Source organism: Uloborus diversus, chromosome 3 (genome assembly GCF_026930045.1).
Source record: "Uloborus diversus isolate 005 chromosome 3, Udiv.v.3.1, whole genome shotgun sequence".
Classification (NCBI taxonomy): domain Eukaryota; kingdom Metazoa; phylum Arthropoda; class Arachnida; order Araneae; family Uloboridae; genus Uloborus; species Uloborus diversus.
In genome coordinates this window covers 69,743,558-69,760,965 of record NC_072733.1, presented here as the reverse complement: position 1 = coordinate 69,760,965, position 17,408 = coordinate 69,743,558, and the positions used below count along the sequence as shown (strand labels likewise).

Genomic DNA, 17,408 nt, shown 5'->3' with positions numbered 1-17,408 from the left:
GGGAAGCTACATCTGTACAACGTTGGAGCTCCTTTCGAACGAATTGGGATGGACATCCTGGGTCCTCTACCAAGAACTGCTGATGGGAACAAATACATTCTCGTTTCCATCGACTATTTCACCAAATGGCCCGAAGCGTATCCCATTCCAGATCAAGAAGCTACCACCGTAGCAGAGACTCTAGTCCAACATTGGATCTCGAGATATGGAACACCTTTGCAGATTCATTCCGATCAAGGGAGGAATTTCATCTCTGCTGTGTTTAAGGGCCTATGTCAAATTTTCGGAATTGAGAAAACTAGGACAACACCACTACACCCACAATCGGACGGCATGGTGGAGAGATTTAACCGCACAATCCTAAATAATCTCTCGCTTATGGTATCCAGAAATCAACAGGATTGGGACAAGAAGCTACCTTTGTTCCTGCTGGCCTACCGCAGTGCTGTCCACGAGACTACCGGATATGCCCCATCTCAGATGCTCTTCGGACGAGAGCTAAGGCTACCTTGTGATCTCGTCTTCGGTCGTCCTCCGGATGCGCCTGCATCGCCTGAGGAGTACATCCAGGATCTCCAGGCCCGGTTGGAAGACGTTCATAACTTCGCACGAGAGCGAATCAAAATCGCGGCGGAGAAGATGAAGACCCGATACGACACAAGGTCTACTGGACATGAATTCAACGAAGGCGACAAGGTTTGGTTATGGAATCAAATCCGACGGAAAGGTCTGTCACCCAAATTGCAGTCGCATTGGGATGGACCCTACAAAGTCCTTAACCGACTAAATGACGTCGTAGTGAGGATCCAAAAATCACCTAATGCAAAACCTAGGGTTGTACATTATGATCGGTTAGCCCCATACTATGGCCATAGTTCATGAGTATTACGTAAACAACAATGGTTGATAACATAAAAGTTGTAGATAATTTTTGCTTTTAATGTTTAGTAATATTTCTTGTTATTACTGTGTTTCCTATGCATTATTGGTTATTATTTAATGTGTGTATTTGTGAACTTGTGATAGAAGTTTGCACCCTTTCTGGGGATTGTACTGCCCGGGACGTGCAGTCCTTGGGAAGGGGGCAATGTTACAAATTCTGTAAATAGTAATTATTGTAGTAACGTAACCTGTAAATAGTTTCCCGTAATGAATATACAACCCCTTTTCATTCGGCTGAAGTATGCGACCCCTATTTCCTTTTCTTTTCATTGATAAAATTTGATAACGGTCTCGCATTTCGAGAAGCAGTAAGAATGTTGTGGAAACTTCTTCGATGTTTATAAAAGCGTCCTGCGTGATAACAAGTGGGGAGTTTCGATTGAGATTTCGGACTGAGAGCGTTTTTGCTCTGTTTATTGCGAGGCATTTCGCTGTGTTGTTTTCGTATTTGGAAGTAAATACGTGTGTAAACGTTGAGTTTACGGTGTTGTGTGATAGTTGCTTAATTGCTGATGAATAATTTAGCAGTTGTTAACGATTTCTCCTGTACATAGTGTAAATAAAGCTCCTGTGTTTTTATCAAGAACTGTGTCATCCTTTCGAGAAGTTGGAAGCCTCACCGAATCCGTTACAATATTATTTTATTTCAACGCAAATGTCTCATTTATGTGGTTGATTAGCATTTAAGAAAAAAGCCCCAACAAATTAATTTTTAACAATATAATAACACAATTGTGGAATAAAATATATGAAAAAAAAATAAAAAATTATAAGTAAAATATTTTATATTAAGTACAGACAGATTTCTAAATATTTTACGTCACACTTTGTTTTATATTCAGATTTCTAATAATGGGGAGCTGTCAAAGAAAAATAGATGAAGCTGGTATCAGTTGAACATAGCTCGAACTGTTTAACAAGTGTTGGAAAGGAATATGGATTACAAAAAAGAAAAAACGTTTCCGGCCTTCAGTGTACTATATCAACTCGGGGGGGGGGGGGGGACTAAATGAGGCAACATTCATTGTTTAAATGAATACCCTAATATTTTCCAATTGGTTGTCTTAAACGTCGACCTTACTCCATTTTCTAAAAAAAAAATATTTCTCTATCTCATCCTAATTATTGTTTTGAAGTAAACATATTGCAATCCGATAATCTAAAGTCTATTCTAAGAACAAACTAATTTCAAGTTTTATTATCTTTAAAACATCTTAATTTTTCTTTAGGTTAAGATATTAGCTTTAACATTTTGGACAACTTTCCGCTGCTTTTTTTTTTTTTTTTTTTTTTTTTTTTGGAATTTTTGACTTATAGAAGTAGTTATTCACCCGATCACTTCAGTTATTTGATCGAAAAAATAAGCATTGTTCTTAATCAACAATCTAGTATGTATTACAAAATCCTTCAAAAATACTGAAAATTACAAGGTTTTTTTTTTTTTTTTTTTTTTTTATAATTGTACTTCAGAAACCAGTACATGTGCATTTCTTTGCATGGAAGATAAAATGTAAGGCATTATGTTTCTTTTTTCTTTCTTGAGTTCTTATGTAAAGTATCCAGATTAGGTCTACTTTAATTAGACATTAGTAAACACCGTTACAAATGCGTAGTTTGCAGTTGACTGCGAAACAGTTTTTTTTTAAACCTTAAAAACAACTGTTATTTAGCGCTTAACTAGTTCCTGAAATAAACGGTTCAATTACAATTTAGGTACATGTTAAACGGTTTCAAAATAAAAACAACTCCCAAGGCAACCTTAATTTCAGATCATTCAGAGTCATAACTTTAATCATTTTAGGGCGTATTTTTATGCCTACGTAATTTGATTTTCCAATGCATGTTTTTGGTGTCCACAAGTTTTATAAGATTCTAACGATTTTTATTTTGACTGACGCTTCATAATATGAGCCCTAATGATGGCACCCAAGTCAGCAAAGATGTCACAAAGGAGAATCAAGTTCATGATGTAAAAATGTTGACCTTGAAAATATTAGCATTCGATTTTAAATGAATTTCTGCAATATCACTGTAAAAACTAATCTATATTTATAAATAATGTATACAAAATAAAATAATTTGGCAGTTTTTAATGGTGTGAATGTTTCGTTTTTTCTCATGAAAATAGTATAACATAATATAAAGTTATATAATTTTTGTAGTAGTAAAACCATTTTTTAACTTCTATTACTAGTACTCATAAACCTGACAGATTTTACTATACCGAGTGGAAAATTGTTTCTGTTTAGTAGCTCTTAAATTTTGAACCATCATATATTTATTGTTTTCATCTATGTCAACTTTAAAGGGTTAATAGTATAAAGTATTATGTAATCCATAATAATATTCAGTTTGCAATTAAAACCATTCTGTGCAGTCTAAATGCTGAATCACGCACAAATGATGTGGCATCCAAGTTAGTTTGTCAGTAGTATTTCTCAAATAAGGTAGGTCCAAGTGCAACTTATAATATCAAAGAAAGAAGAAAACCACGAAAATAAATTGTTTTACCAAAAAAGGAAAAAAAAATGCACAGAATTGCATGTATAAAGTTATAATAAACTTAAAGGTACAATGGATTGCATACTGCAAAACATGACCCGCATTATGCTGCGCATTTTAGCAACACAATGCTGGAATGGGAAAAAAAAAAACTTTTAGTGAAGATACGATGTAGTATTTTCAGTTATAAATGAAAAACCTTCTCGTTTTTAGGTACCATTATGGATCAAAAAGTTTTGATTTATGAAAAGGCTATAATTGTTCTTAAAATAAAGCTTTAGACCATTTTTTGAATTTACTTCTGTTTAAATTTTTAGGTTTGCAATAGAGCTAAAAGTTTTTATCGAAATGAAAAAGCGCCTCTTTTTCTCTTTTAACAGGTGCGTATGAAATATAGAGATAGCATTGATTTATTTTGTGTACAATGAAATTAATATCAATAAAACATACATTTAGCAGCAGTTAATTATTTTTACGTCAAAGGCTTTTATAGTTCTTTCCTTGTTTCTTTTCATAGCCTAAAACATTATTTTTGTTGTTGAAAAACGTTAGAAAAAGAACACAGAGAGAGAGATTTTGTATGTAGGCTGATTTCTACATACAGAATCAACTGCTTTAATTTTCTATATTATTCTTCAGCTGTAAAAGCAGTGATTTCGGTTGTGAAAAGAGGCGACGATAGGGGAAAAAACCTTTTGCATAAAAATTGATAACTGTTTAATTTATAGTTTACTGCTGTTAGTTTTACTGTACAAATCATTTATAAAACCGTATACTACTGCTACTTTTATGGCGCAGTACAGCTGATTTCACAGCATATAACTGCGAACTTTATGGTAAGATACTGTTAATTTTACAGAACAGTTCCATTAAAAAACAGTATATTACTGCTAATTCTACATATTATCGCTGTTAAGTTAACAGGTCAAGTCCTTCATAAAACAGTATATTACAGCTAATTTTACAGTTTGATACTATAAATTTTACAGGATAGTTCCATTAAAAAACAGTACAGTCATTTCACAGTTTATCACTGTAAATTTCACAGTAAAATTCTGTTATAAGACAGTATATTACTGCAAATTTTACAGTTTAGAACTGTAAATTTTACAGTTTTTCTTTGAAACCTCTGCTGCCACTATTATACTGTAAAAACATTTTTTTTTCTTTTGCAGGGTAGAGATATTTTTCTTGTAGTAAAAGTTTGTTTTCAACATAAAAATGCGATAAATCAACTTTAAAAATATCGCTGAATGCTTCCAAAAATGGCTGTAGTCATAAGGTAAGATAATTTCTCAATGTTTGTTTCTTCTTGTCATTTTTAAAACTTAAGATCATTCTTTTTGTGCCTTACCGTTGAAATATGAATGTAAACCATTTGATCTCAGATTACAGTGTTCTGTTGCGCTTAGGCGTTAACGAGAATAAAATATGAAAATGTTTTTTAACATTTACTTACATTTATTTAAGTTTCACATGATTTAATATAAAATTTGTATATTTAAAATGATTATAATAATTTATTTAAGCACGCGTAATAGTTTGATTACTTTTAAAGGTGCAATGATTACTTTGATTACTTTTCAAGCTTTCAAAGGCGCTTTTATCTTTCAAGGTTTCAGTTATTTATTAATTTCATAGAGAGTACGAATGATAAAGCTAATATTTTCAAACATTTAAATTTTCTACAGTGCAAGATCAATGTAAATAGTTTTAAGTAATTAGCACGGTTTTGTGAAGTTTAAAAATGTAATTAATTTTCATAAGATAATAAATTGACTTACTTCCAGTATGACATGCTTTGACTGCATTGTTCCCAAAATATCTGTAATGTGTTGAGCATTTAGTCTGGTCTCTAGCATGTTGATACTGCTGGTATCAGAGGGGATCAAAAGAACCAAAGAAAGCATACCACTTCTAAATGGAACCTCTACACCAGTACATCCGAGATAATCATAAGTTCCATGTCGGAGACCTCCTTGTCTTGTTCTTGTTGGAGCTGTTATGAAATTGTGAGAGTTGTATGGTGTTGCAGCAGCATATGGCATCACCTGAGCAAATGAAGGGGCATAGTAAGAAGCTGGGCCATTCATAGGGGGTAGCCTGCTGTGGGTAGGTTGGAAAGCGTGGTTTAAACCAAAAGAGTGATGTCCGTTTGGTGCGAAAGGTCCTGGAGGTCCAAATGGATTGTACTGAGAATTTCTGTGAATATCTTCTGGTGCAGGATTTACTGTTGAACCAGTCATGTCTAACACACCATCAAAGGATAAAGCGTTTAGTAGAAGAACACTTGTTGTTTTTGGCAAAGGTTGAGACAGTATGTTCTTGATGTTACTCTTCGTTTGTTTTTCAACAATAGCGTTTATATGTAATCTGCTTTCTTCTCCATACATGCTAAAATCTAGAGGATGAACAGATGTATTATAAAAGCTATGTAAGTATTTCTGATAGTGATACAAAATGCTGTATTCTCGTTGCACATAGATGCTGTTGAAAAGTAATATCTCGAAGTCTTGAACACCATATTCTTGACGGTAACCTCCGTTGCCACTTGCCATATGATCTGCAATGTGATGACCAGGAGTTACTTGAAGATTGTCCCGAAGATGAATTAACAAGTCATGGAAGGCAATGTGAACGTCTTCTTGTCTTACGCCCCATAAATAAAGGGCCTGTTGCAAAGCATTCGCTGATCTCCCTTGTGCTCCAAGAAGGACCATCGCCAAAGATGTACTGATGCAAAAAGGACAGAAAGCAACTCCTTCATTTTTCGGTACTTTCAAAGCTCTGTACAGATCAATTCCAAACTGGTTCGTGGAAAATGCCAATTTTCGCATTGCAAATGTCAGAGGCCGAATCTGGGCTTCGGATGCTAAGTATCGTGACGAAACTATAACGCAAGTCAAAATCCACGCGGTGAAGATGCGAAACATTGCCATTGTATTAATCTGTGAAAGAAAATAACAATAAACAAATAAAAAGTATTCATATATCAATAATACTAATTGAAACACGAATGCAAGTTCTAAAACCTAAACGGTAGTTTTTTTTTTTTTTTTCAAGTAAAACTTCATCGACTCATTTCAAGTTCATAATTAATAAAAATCATAACAAATAAACCTGCCATTGATTTTAAGCTTTTGCGGTGTATTGACTTTAACTACACACCGCAACACTAAGTTGAGATGGTAATTATTTGCTTGAAATTTTTAAAAAAATTTCATTTATCTTATAATTTTATGGTTATTTTTGAATAAAACAAACCGTCCATTTTGCGGACATCTCAGCAAAAACATGAGAACTTTTTATGTTTTAAGAGGAATTTCAGTTTAATATTTACTAAGGCGTACAAAACTCTTGGCTTAACCCGATTCAGTTGATTCAGCAAGCATGACGATGGTATTATTCATCCCCGTGTTCTTATATAGTATTTAACGCCATATAATGAAACCAAAACAAAAGAAATACTTTTATGGACTAATTAATTTAAAAACACGACAGTAAACAAAATAATTTGAACCCAGCACTTGCCTTCGAAAAAAACATACATAACACAAGAAAAACAAACAATAATAACGCACTTAAATTTAATAATTTATGTGTGCTGTTATTGAATATCACTTTTGTATCCATTTCACTAAAGTCGAATAATTCTTTCATTTCTTCCCTCGAAACAATACCGAACTATTAAATCTGATTTCTTGTCCCAATTATTTTTTCTGGTTTTTTTCCCCCGACCCATAAATTTCAGATCAGTAGCATTTCGTACGGAAGCACTTCAACTTTGCCGTGATTGTAGAACTACCTTTGAATCGGTAATATGCATCAAAATTTGTTTAAAAATATGTTATATTTCAAGGTTTTATTCCTCAATACAAATAAGTTAAAAAAATGTACGTGATACTAAAGAAATCAGTTAATTAAAGAAGTTTAATTTTTAATAGAAAATAAACGTTTTTAATGCTTAGGGCTAATTTAGCACTGTAATTATTTTCAAGAAAGTTTTTAGAGTTTTTAAAAAGTAATTAATGTAAGCAATTAATAAAAACAATTTGTTTTGCGATCTAAGTTATTAGTTTGAAGTCGCTTTATTTTTTTTAAATTTTGTGAGTGCACTTCTATACTTAATATTATCATATTTATCATAATTTTTAATCACTTTTTTTTTCTTGCTCATACAGCTCATTACATTAACGTATACTGCGTTAACGTGACATTTTAGTTTTGAATAAAATTTCTAATCATGTTTTCTCTATGGTTTAAAAATGTCTTAGATAAGTGACGCTTGTCATATATTTCATCTTTCTCAAGCATTTTATGGATATTTTAAAATCCTCAACACCACACTGTCCTTTCGCCATTAGATGATACTTCACACACAGAATTTCACACCCTATTGCATTTTCCAATAACCACATGCCATCACGTATTCGTAATTAACCGATCTGACCTCACGTTGTTGCAGCATAAACACATTTTCTAAAGATAGCGGGAAAATACTCATCTAGAAAGTAATGTTACTCTAAATTCTCCCATTAATTTATTCTACTCGTTACTGTGCTTTAATTAAATTTTCATCGGAAAGTGTTTTACCACAAAAGACATATTATAGTAAGCTTTTGTCTTCCCTTTCCTTTTTTGATTAACCGTGAAATGTTAAAACGCGTCATCCGTTATATCAAAGGCCATTCCTCTGTACGAACATAACGGACTTATAACGTGTGATTTTACGACCGGACGCAGATAAAATGTGATCCTTTTTTTGCGATTCAGGTTATGGTTTGCAGCCTTTTGACTTGCGGAAGAGCTGCGGTTAGGTCGTTCACACGAATATGATTTGAATGAAAATATGGCTCCAACTCAATGCGAAACTGAATCTTCTTTGGAAAAATAAGCAAAGATTTCAATATTTTTGATCTGAATGAGGTTAGATTGTCATTAAATACATAAGAGTAAAGTGTTGTGACTTTCAAATTTTATTTAACTAAATTTAGAGATATGATCACTTAGCAGAGAAACACATGTTTAGTTTGTTTGTTCTTTAAGATCAAAATGCTATTTTTTGGGGTAAGAGAACTTTCCGAATTACATAAGCCCTGTATGTAATTATACTTTCAGGACAAAATCTTTTATCAGTAAATAATTCTTAATCAATTATCGATGTGTTTATTCCCTTTCTCGGTAAGATACTTTCTAATACCTTCGATTCTTTCTAATCCTTTCTAATTCCGTCTTTCTAATTCCTTTCTAATACCTTTCTTTATGCAAGAATTTATCATTAAATATTCCAGGGAAAATTTGTTTGAGATTTGTTGAACTAAAGCAAGAAAAGAAATGTTTGCAGCCATGGCCAGACGAATCTATAAACATGCCAAATATTTTTAAATGTTGCATATATATCACATTTTAAATGTTGCATTAAGAAGATTTTTCTACTGAAACTCAAGTATATTTCATTCAATATTTTGGGGGTATAATTTGAGCGCCAGTGCGCAAGGCACGAAAGAATTAAACTGGACCCAGAGAAAATACTGATATTTTCGCCTTCCTGCCATCACCTACTCCATAAATATCTAGTCACACTTATGCATGTATTCATAATTTTGGACGTCTTTTTTGGATTAACCATTCTTTCACCAATCCCAGATTTTGCAAAGGAAAACGGAAGAAGGTTTTATTCCCGCAATCAGTTTTTCATGTTGCATTGGTACTACCAAATGCACAAGAGGAAAACATTTAAAAAAAAAAAAACAAAGAAATCGCTGCCTTCTTCGCATCAATCATGCAGTCTTAATACTGCCTCAACTGTCTACTAAAAGAGGAGTGGACTCGAGTGGTTCGAGTCCTGGGGATTGTGTGTGTCCCTGCTACCTTTTCTTCGGCAGTCCTGATGCGCACAACGTCAGTCTTGAATCCACAGCTGCTCAAACCGAAATATCTTTAATTTTCAGTTTATTATTATTTTTTCATTGCGTCTATGGTAAATCGCGAACTTGCAGTATTTTGATTATTAAAAACTACAGAGGCAGACTTAATCACATGCCGAAGTTCTGGGTAGCACTTGAAATGTTTGATTATTTTTTGGTGCGCAGCAAAATGATATTTTAATATAACGACCTTTTTGTACATCTGTACTAGAATACATGTCCATCGCACTAATTGTCCAAAATCATTAAAATATTAAATTTTACTTATTCCATCACAGGAACGAAAGTATCACATCAAGAAACCACACATCAATGAGTGTGACAAATAAAATATTTAAAGATTTAATGTTTTCGTATCACAATCAAGTGTTCCTATTTCAAAAAGAAAGTTTTCCATGCATTTTAATTTCAGTCTTTTTTTTTTTTTTTTTACTGCTAATGAGGTTCTGCTTGTCCGTATGATACGTGTATCAAAGCCTTGAACACAGAATAATGAAAAAGTTGATCTCTGATAAGATTTAATGTCATCATGATTCATGTTTAAGACTGCCTATCAAGTCAACAGATCATGTTTTTAAGTTTTAGTGCTCAGACCCGTCATTTTAAAGTTTTCTGGGGGGGGGGGGGGGTATCCTGAATATATTTTATAGGGATGAATAGCAAAATATAATGGTTATAAAATCCAGGGGACAATTTACACCTCTGATCCCCTAAATGGCTGACCTACAAATGCTTACTTTCAATGAATCCTGTAGTTTGCCATACAAGAATTAAAAAAACTTCTTTCAAATCTTGGGAAGGTCTTGGTTTCCAATCATGTTAAAGGTAATAGCACTGGTATCACAAATGAACATTCTTTGGCTACTCCAAGTTTTCACTATTGTTTCATTTGAATTCTTCTTTATTTTTTACGTTATTATCGTCTGTGTAACGTTTCCTCACATCCAACATAATAACGTTTTTGGATATTGTCGACAATAGTTTGGTGATGGTTACATGTAGCAATTATACAGTGTCGCTAATAAATGAAAACTATCAAAACTATCAGTAGTATAAGTTCATCGAAAAAAAATATTTTCGATAGCAGGAAATACTATAATTGAACTAAACACAACGGGTGAGATATTGGCATTGGTTGAGCCGTTTTTTCATCAGAAATGTCATTGTAAGTTTCTTTTGAGATTATATTATAGTATCTTGGTGGAAGTATGACTTCCCCTAAAAGCCAGCCATGTTTTGCTGGATCTGATAAGCTGGTATGTTCTTTTTTCGACAGTATGCATAATGACTTCTTCTAGAACCAATAGGTTCCATACATCAGAAAGCAGCAGATAATTACTTACTGTTTTATTGCTAGACAACTGAGGTCAAACGGTTTCTGCAATAGCAAATATAAAATATTTTACTTACTCGGTGATAAAAGTAACTCCTCCACAGCATAACATTTGTCCCAATATAAAAAATCAAATCTTACTTATTCTCTCAATTGCCCTCAGAATATCTGTATCTGAAAATAGTACTTACATATATCATAGCTCGGATTCCTTTCCTTAATTCAAATCTTTGTATAGGTCTCCGAATCAGGGATCGATGGAAAACAATTTCAACGCTCTGAAAAAAATCACTGTTTCAAATTATCATTTTTAATAAAATAAGCATATTTATTTCTCACTACGGTAATCCGGGAAAAGCTCATTTCTTCGACTGTCTACTTATTAAATTGTTACATGCTATAAGAAATTCAGCTGTAAGTGTTAAAGGAATCTACGTAAAAATGTGCATACGAGGCAGTGATAAGCAAAGGGATGAAAGCACTTTTCAAAGGTTTGTGTGAACCGCGAGCAAAGTTCAAACTCTGTGTAGGCCCTCATTGAAACGTTTTTCTCAATCATGCTGTGTAGACAGGGCCGATCCTAGGGTGTCGGCCGCCCGTGTGCAAAGACCTAATGTGCCGCCCCTCAAGAGCAATTCGCATATTTTGACTAATCTTTAACGTCTATGTAAATCTTTCTTTAAATTTCTATGCCAAGTTCGAATTTAAAAAGGGGGGGGGGGACTTTAGAATGATCTTATAAAAAGGAAGAAATTTTTATAGTAAGAAACTCCTTAGGTACAATTTATATCTTTGAAGAAAGTAATAGATACCAAAATTTACTAGTCGTAAAAACGCATTTTATAGTAAGATAAATAAATACCTTTGTGCTGTTGTAAAGAAACGAAAAGTAACAACGTATAAAAAGCACAAATTTGGCAGATTACCATCTGCGAATTTGTGCTTTTTATACGTTGTTACTTTTCGCATTTTATAGTCTTTCTTCGGTGACATCAGAAAAGGGACGGAGGAAGGGGGAAGCGTGGGGGGAGGTGTCAGGGGTTCAGGGGAGGAGGATTGCTCCAAGAAAATTATCGAAATCGGCGTATGAAAAATATTTTTAGTTAATCTTTAGTTGTGTTTGGTTGCAAGGACAAAAGAGTCAAGTATATTCAAGGTGCGTGGAGAAATTTTCGAAATTGACGTTAAATATAGCAATTTTAGGAACTTTTTCGAGACTTTAGGTGAAAGTAATGTTGCAGTTCTTTCCTAAAATTCTTTCAAAATTGAAATCAATTTGAAACTATTTTTTTAAGACCGTAGCTTAGGAAGGATCGGCGTTCTTCCCGAAAAATCTCCGCAACTGAAATTTTAAACCCGCAATTTTGGGTTACCTTTGTTGACGTTGCAAGAGGGAGGGAGATTCAATCGTCTTCCATCGAAAGATTCCGAAATATAAGATTAAAACGCAAATTTATGCCGTCTTTGATGACGGTACGGGATCTGGCGGCTATCCTCCGGTAATTTCTCGGCACTATTTTTTCAAAAACCCGTTTTTGGCTAGAGTTGAAAACAATAGGGGAAACGTAAAAATATTCCGAATCAAAATATTTTTCGAAACTGAAATCCATTTATAGGCTATTTTTGGGAAGAAAGGATTTTGGAGCTCTTAAGCGGATATTTCTAAAATCGCAATTTTATATTATCTTTGGTGACGTTAACAAAATTGGGAAGCTTCTACGGATCTTTCGGATGTTTTTCAACATTAATATCTGAAAAATATAACTATAGACTTTTGTCCACCTCACCTCGACGATTAATAGATATGCCCTAGCGCCGTAAAAAGTTACATAAGCCTGGCAGTTCTCCTCCGGAATTCTTTAGAAATATAAGTCCCACAATCGTATTTTAAGCATTGTTTGATAACGATGGGACTAAGAGCGGGCGGGGGTTCAGTGTGCCCTCACGAACTGCGTTTTTGAAACTGAAGTCAATTTCAGGCTAGTTTTGGCAGGAAGCTGTGGCTCCACGGAACCGTCTAAAAATGAAATTTTCTGGTATAATGATTGCGTTAGAGAAAAGGGGGATCCGGGGTCTTTCCCCAAAAGTTCTTGAAACTGATTTTGAAAAACGCAATTTTAGTTTATTTTTCAATACGTTAAGTGAGAGGGGGTGGAATTAGGGGCTTCTCTAAAGACGCTAATTGAGACTGTCTTTTGTAGTAATGTTCGTGAATGGATTTCGGGGTCCTCCACTACAAAGATTTCGAAAAATGCCAAAGCAATTTTATATGACGTTTGATGGTAGGAAGGGCTGTCGTCTGGAAACACGTTTTGGATTTTCGAGCCAATCTTTTTAGGCTACATTTGATTAAGTTATTGTGGAAGAGGTGAATCAGAGACTTAATTGGGTCCTTAAGATCGATGGTTCAACCAGCGAAGTTTTCCGAAAGTCAAGTCCTAGAAACGCAATTTCAAGCCTTCTTTAGTTTCGTCAAGGAGGTCATGGCATCCTTTTGGATCTTCGTTTTGGAGCTACATTTAAATTTGCTTCCCGGGGCAAGGGTCCTGTCCTTCTACCTGATCTGAAACCGGGAAGTTTATTCAAGATTTTAATCAGAAAAACTGTCGTAAAGGGGGAAAAGTACAACTTTTAGTTCGTCATTCATATATGTTACTCAAGGGAGTCGCAATTTTCCACTTTCTCTCCACGCATCCACGATTGTTAAACAGAGTTTATTACATAGTTTGTGGTTTGAAAGGCTTTTGCGAGAGTATCTAATCAGTATAGCCTTTTTTTAAATAAATAAAATATGTCTTCATTGTTTAGGTCTATAAAAGCTTGGGGGGGTTAAACATTAGTGGCCGCCCTCGGTGCTCCTTTTAGACGCCACCATTTCATGCTTCAGAAGGGGGCCTTTCCCCTCCCCTGTATCCGTGCCTGATTACCGGTTCTGTCACAAACTTTGCAACCAAACGAAGCATGTGTGTTAAGAGTAGATATTAATGGACAATGAACTAACACAATGTTCCCTAACATTCTATTTTTCTTAAACTATGCTATGCTGTCGGGAAATCGACATATATTTTGACAATTGAACATTTAAAAATCAGCATATTTATTCTACTTATTATAAGTTATCTTGTGAGAATATCTTGAGGAATTTTGCTTGATTATAAGAACTATATGATGCGGCCTGCGGCCGCCCCTTGCTTTGGCCGCCCTTGTGCGGCGCACACTCTGCACACCTGCTAGGATCGGCCCTGTGTGTAGAAACACTTACCAGGGGTATTAGCTCCTAAAGCCTTGGATCGTAGCTTATTTAGCAACCGTCCGCCATTTTGGGGCTATATCACAATTTCAGCCTATGTTTGCTATAATGAAGTAGCGTGTTTTGCTACTTTATTGTGGTGCTTCTTGATTGTGAACTACTCGTCATTGTAACCCTAATATCTTCATTGTTCCATTTTAAGACTTAACATTTTTTTCACTGGCTATTTTAAGAATTTAATTTCTTCATTCCCATCAGTTAGGAACATAATCAAGTTTCTATCCCACGCCGTTCTTCGATATTCTTTTTTTCTTAAAGAAACCTACAAAAGAAAAGCCCATACATAGAGGGGGAAAAGATGCAAAGAAGCCCAATTCTACTTTAAGAGTCTTTTTTTTTTAAGCTGGACAAAGTGAATGGGGACCTGATAGTTGACACCTTCAATTTTCCTGAAACTTTCAGGATATTTTACTAGTATTGTGATAAGAAAAAGTGAAGCTTCTTTCCTCTCTAATTTGAATTGTTTGTCCCCGAGTGGAGGTCAAATTTTAAGATCGTGAGAAAAAAGAGCTAAATATATGATTGCTTTGCTTCAAAAGCAATGAGTGAACCAAGGCAATTCCTTTAAATGTGGATACTACTTGATACTAGGTACATGCTAGCATAAATATTTTGGTGGCTCACTCATGACTTTGAGGGAAAAGGGCAATTGAAACTGTTAATTTTTTTTTACTATTGTTGCCTTGTTTATGCCCGCATATCTGCTGAAGCCGTGAGTAACCCTCGGAAATAAGTATATGATTAACTACTCATCATAGTGTAGTACTAAGAAAAATATAAAACAGCTTTCGTTTCTCTTGACGTTAGTAGTTAAGCTGTCTCAAAGTCGGTGATTTTTTAAAAATGCCCAAGTTTAGAGGTCAATAACTTTCATCGCGACGGGTCAACAACTTTGGGACACAGCTGTAATTATAGTCCAAGTGGTGTAGTTTAAGGTCAAGGTTATGAACCCATAACAACTAATCAACTTTTTTAATTACGCGGTCTCAAAATTGATAATTTGAAACAAAAAGAATCACAGTTTTAGGTCAATTACTCTAAAACGCCCGAGTCAAAAATATTGAGCAAGAGCTGTAATTATGCTCTCCGTGGTGTAGTTTTAGACTCATGTCAGAAAAACCATGAGATCTAATCATCTTACTTAATTAAATGGTCTCAAAAATGATGATTTCAGTATAAAAGAACGTTTTTTCACGAGTTTATATGCGGGCTACTCAAAATCTTGTGAGTTCAAACTAACATAAATACCAGAACGAATCAACAGCCAAATGTACTTTAAGCTCTCAAAATTTCATGCTTCCAGTGTTATAAAATTTTCTGTAACCTTGACCGCAACATGGCAATTCTTCTCACAAAGCTAATCCGCCATTTTAGTGACTACATTTTGGAGATCTTAGATACTCGAGATTCGGATCAAGGACATCTCTTCACCTCTATAAAATTTCATCCCGTTCGGGAATGATCGAGCAGGCTCAATTTGAGAAATTTAGGTCAGTTGACGTGGAATCTGCCTGATATAACATTGTGACAATTCACATGCATCTTTTGTTATTTTTAACTTTATAATGTTCATTAATCAATGCTTTATTTTAGGAAGAGGATTGCAATTAGGTAAGAGATTGAGTTCATAATTACAGCAGAATTTGCATATACACTACTTAGTAATAAACTTTTATAAATAAACAAATTTATTAAATAAGACTCAAAAGTAAAAATATGAATATAACGTCAAAAAAAGAAAAGAAAAGAAAGAAAAAACATAGGCTTTTGTTAGAGAATAACAGAAGATGCAGGTGAAATGTGCAAAATGATTATGTCAGAATAATTCCACGTCAACTGACCTGATTTTTCAAACTGTCCCAGCTCGATAATCCCCGAATGGGATGAAATTTTGAATAGACGTAGAGATGTCTTTGAAACTAACCTGATGCTGATTTTCAGCTTCCGAGAGCCGAATTCTGAGGATCTAGGATCTCCAATATATAGTGCTCCAAAATTGTGCGGATCAGCTTTGTGAGAAGAATTACCATGTTGTGGTCAAGGTTACAGAAAATTTTATTACACTGGAAGCATGAAATTTTAGGAGCTTAAAGTACAAAAGGCTGTTGATTCGTTCTAGTATTTATGCGAGTTTGAGCTCATAAGATTTTGAGTAGCACGTATATAAACTTGTGAAAAAACACTCTTTTCTACTGAAATCATTTTTTAAACCGTTTAATTAAGTAAAATGATTAGATCTCATGGTTTTGTGACATGAGCCTAAAACTACACCACGTAGACCATAATTACAGCTCTTGCTCAAAGATATTGATTCAGGCGTTTTAGAGCAATTGACCTAAAGTTGTGATTCTTTTTGCTTCAAATTATCAACTTTGAGACCACGTAATTAGAAAAGTTGATTAGTTGCCATGGATTTATAACCTGGATCTAAAACTACGCCACTCGGACTATAACTACCGCTGTGTCCGAAAGTTGTTGACCCGTCGCGATGAAAGTTATTGATCTCTAAACTTGGGCATTTAAAAAAAAATCATCGACTTTGAGACCGTTTAACTACTAAAGTCAAGAGAAACAAAAGCTGCGTTATATTTTTCTTCTATACTGTGGTGAGTAGTTAATCATGTAGTAGTTATTTTCGAGGGTTACTCACGGCTTTAGCAGATATCCGGGACTAAACATGGCAAAAAAAAGTTTAAGAAAGTAGCAGTTTTAATTGACCTTAGCCCTCAAAGTCATGAGTGAGCCACGAAAGTATTTATGCTAGCATGTACCTAGTATCAAGTAATATCCACATTTAAAAGTATTTGAACTCATTGTTTTTGAAGCAAAGCAATCATATATTTAGTTCTTTTTTTTTTCACACCTTAAACTTTGATCCCTGCTCAAGGACAAACAAATCTCTTTTTTAGAAAAAGAAACTCCACTTTTCCTTATCATAGTATCACTAACACATCCTGAAATTTTTACGAAAATTGAAGACATCAACTATCAAAAGTGTCCAGGTTTAAAAAAAATGAAACTCTTCATCGGCCCATTTTAAGAATTATCATTTTTTTCATTGCCTATTTTAAGAGTTTAATTTCATCATCCCCTTCTTTTAAAACAAAATCAAGTTTCCGTCCCACGCCCTTCTTCGGTATTTTTTTTTCCTCCATAAAGAAAGCTAAACATAGTTATTGTTCTTATCAAAAGAGTAAATTTCGTTATCATCTTGTTTAATAATTTATATTTTCACATCTTCTTTCAAGATTAAAACTTTCAAAACCTAATTAATTTATCGACAAAATTTTTAAAGTTAAAAATTTTGGAGTTTATTTTTATTATGTTTATTAAAAAAATTTGGAAGTTTATTTCATTTCGCATCCTCATTTCCATCTGTGTGTTCTCCTAAAGT

General features: G+C 34.1%; 1 protein-coding gene across 1 annotated transcript in view; it reads right to left on the bottom strand.

The window, feature by feature from the left end:
- The window catches only part of LOC129219280 (intracellular coagulation inhibitor 1-like), a 56,558-nt gene that overhangs the window by 23,130 nt on the left and 16,020 nt on the right, over positions 1 to 17,408 (bottom strand). Inside the window, exons 2-3 of the mRNA XM_054853614.1 lie at positions 10,896 to 10,982; positions 5,229 to 6,392 (exon numbers count right to left, since the gene is read on the bottom strand). Coding sequence (XP_054709589.1) covers positions 5,229 to 6,392; positions 10,896 to 10,904 — 1,173 coding nt within the window. The 5' untranslated portion in view covers positions 10,905 to 10,982. The remainder of the gene's footprint in view (positions 1 to 5,228; positions 6,393 to 10,895; positions 10,983 to 17,408) is intronic.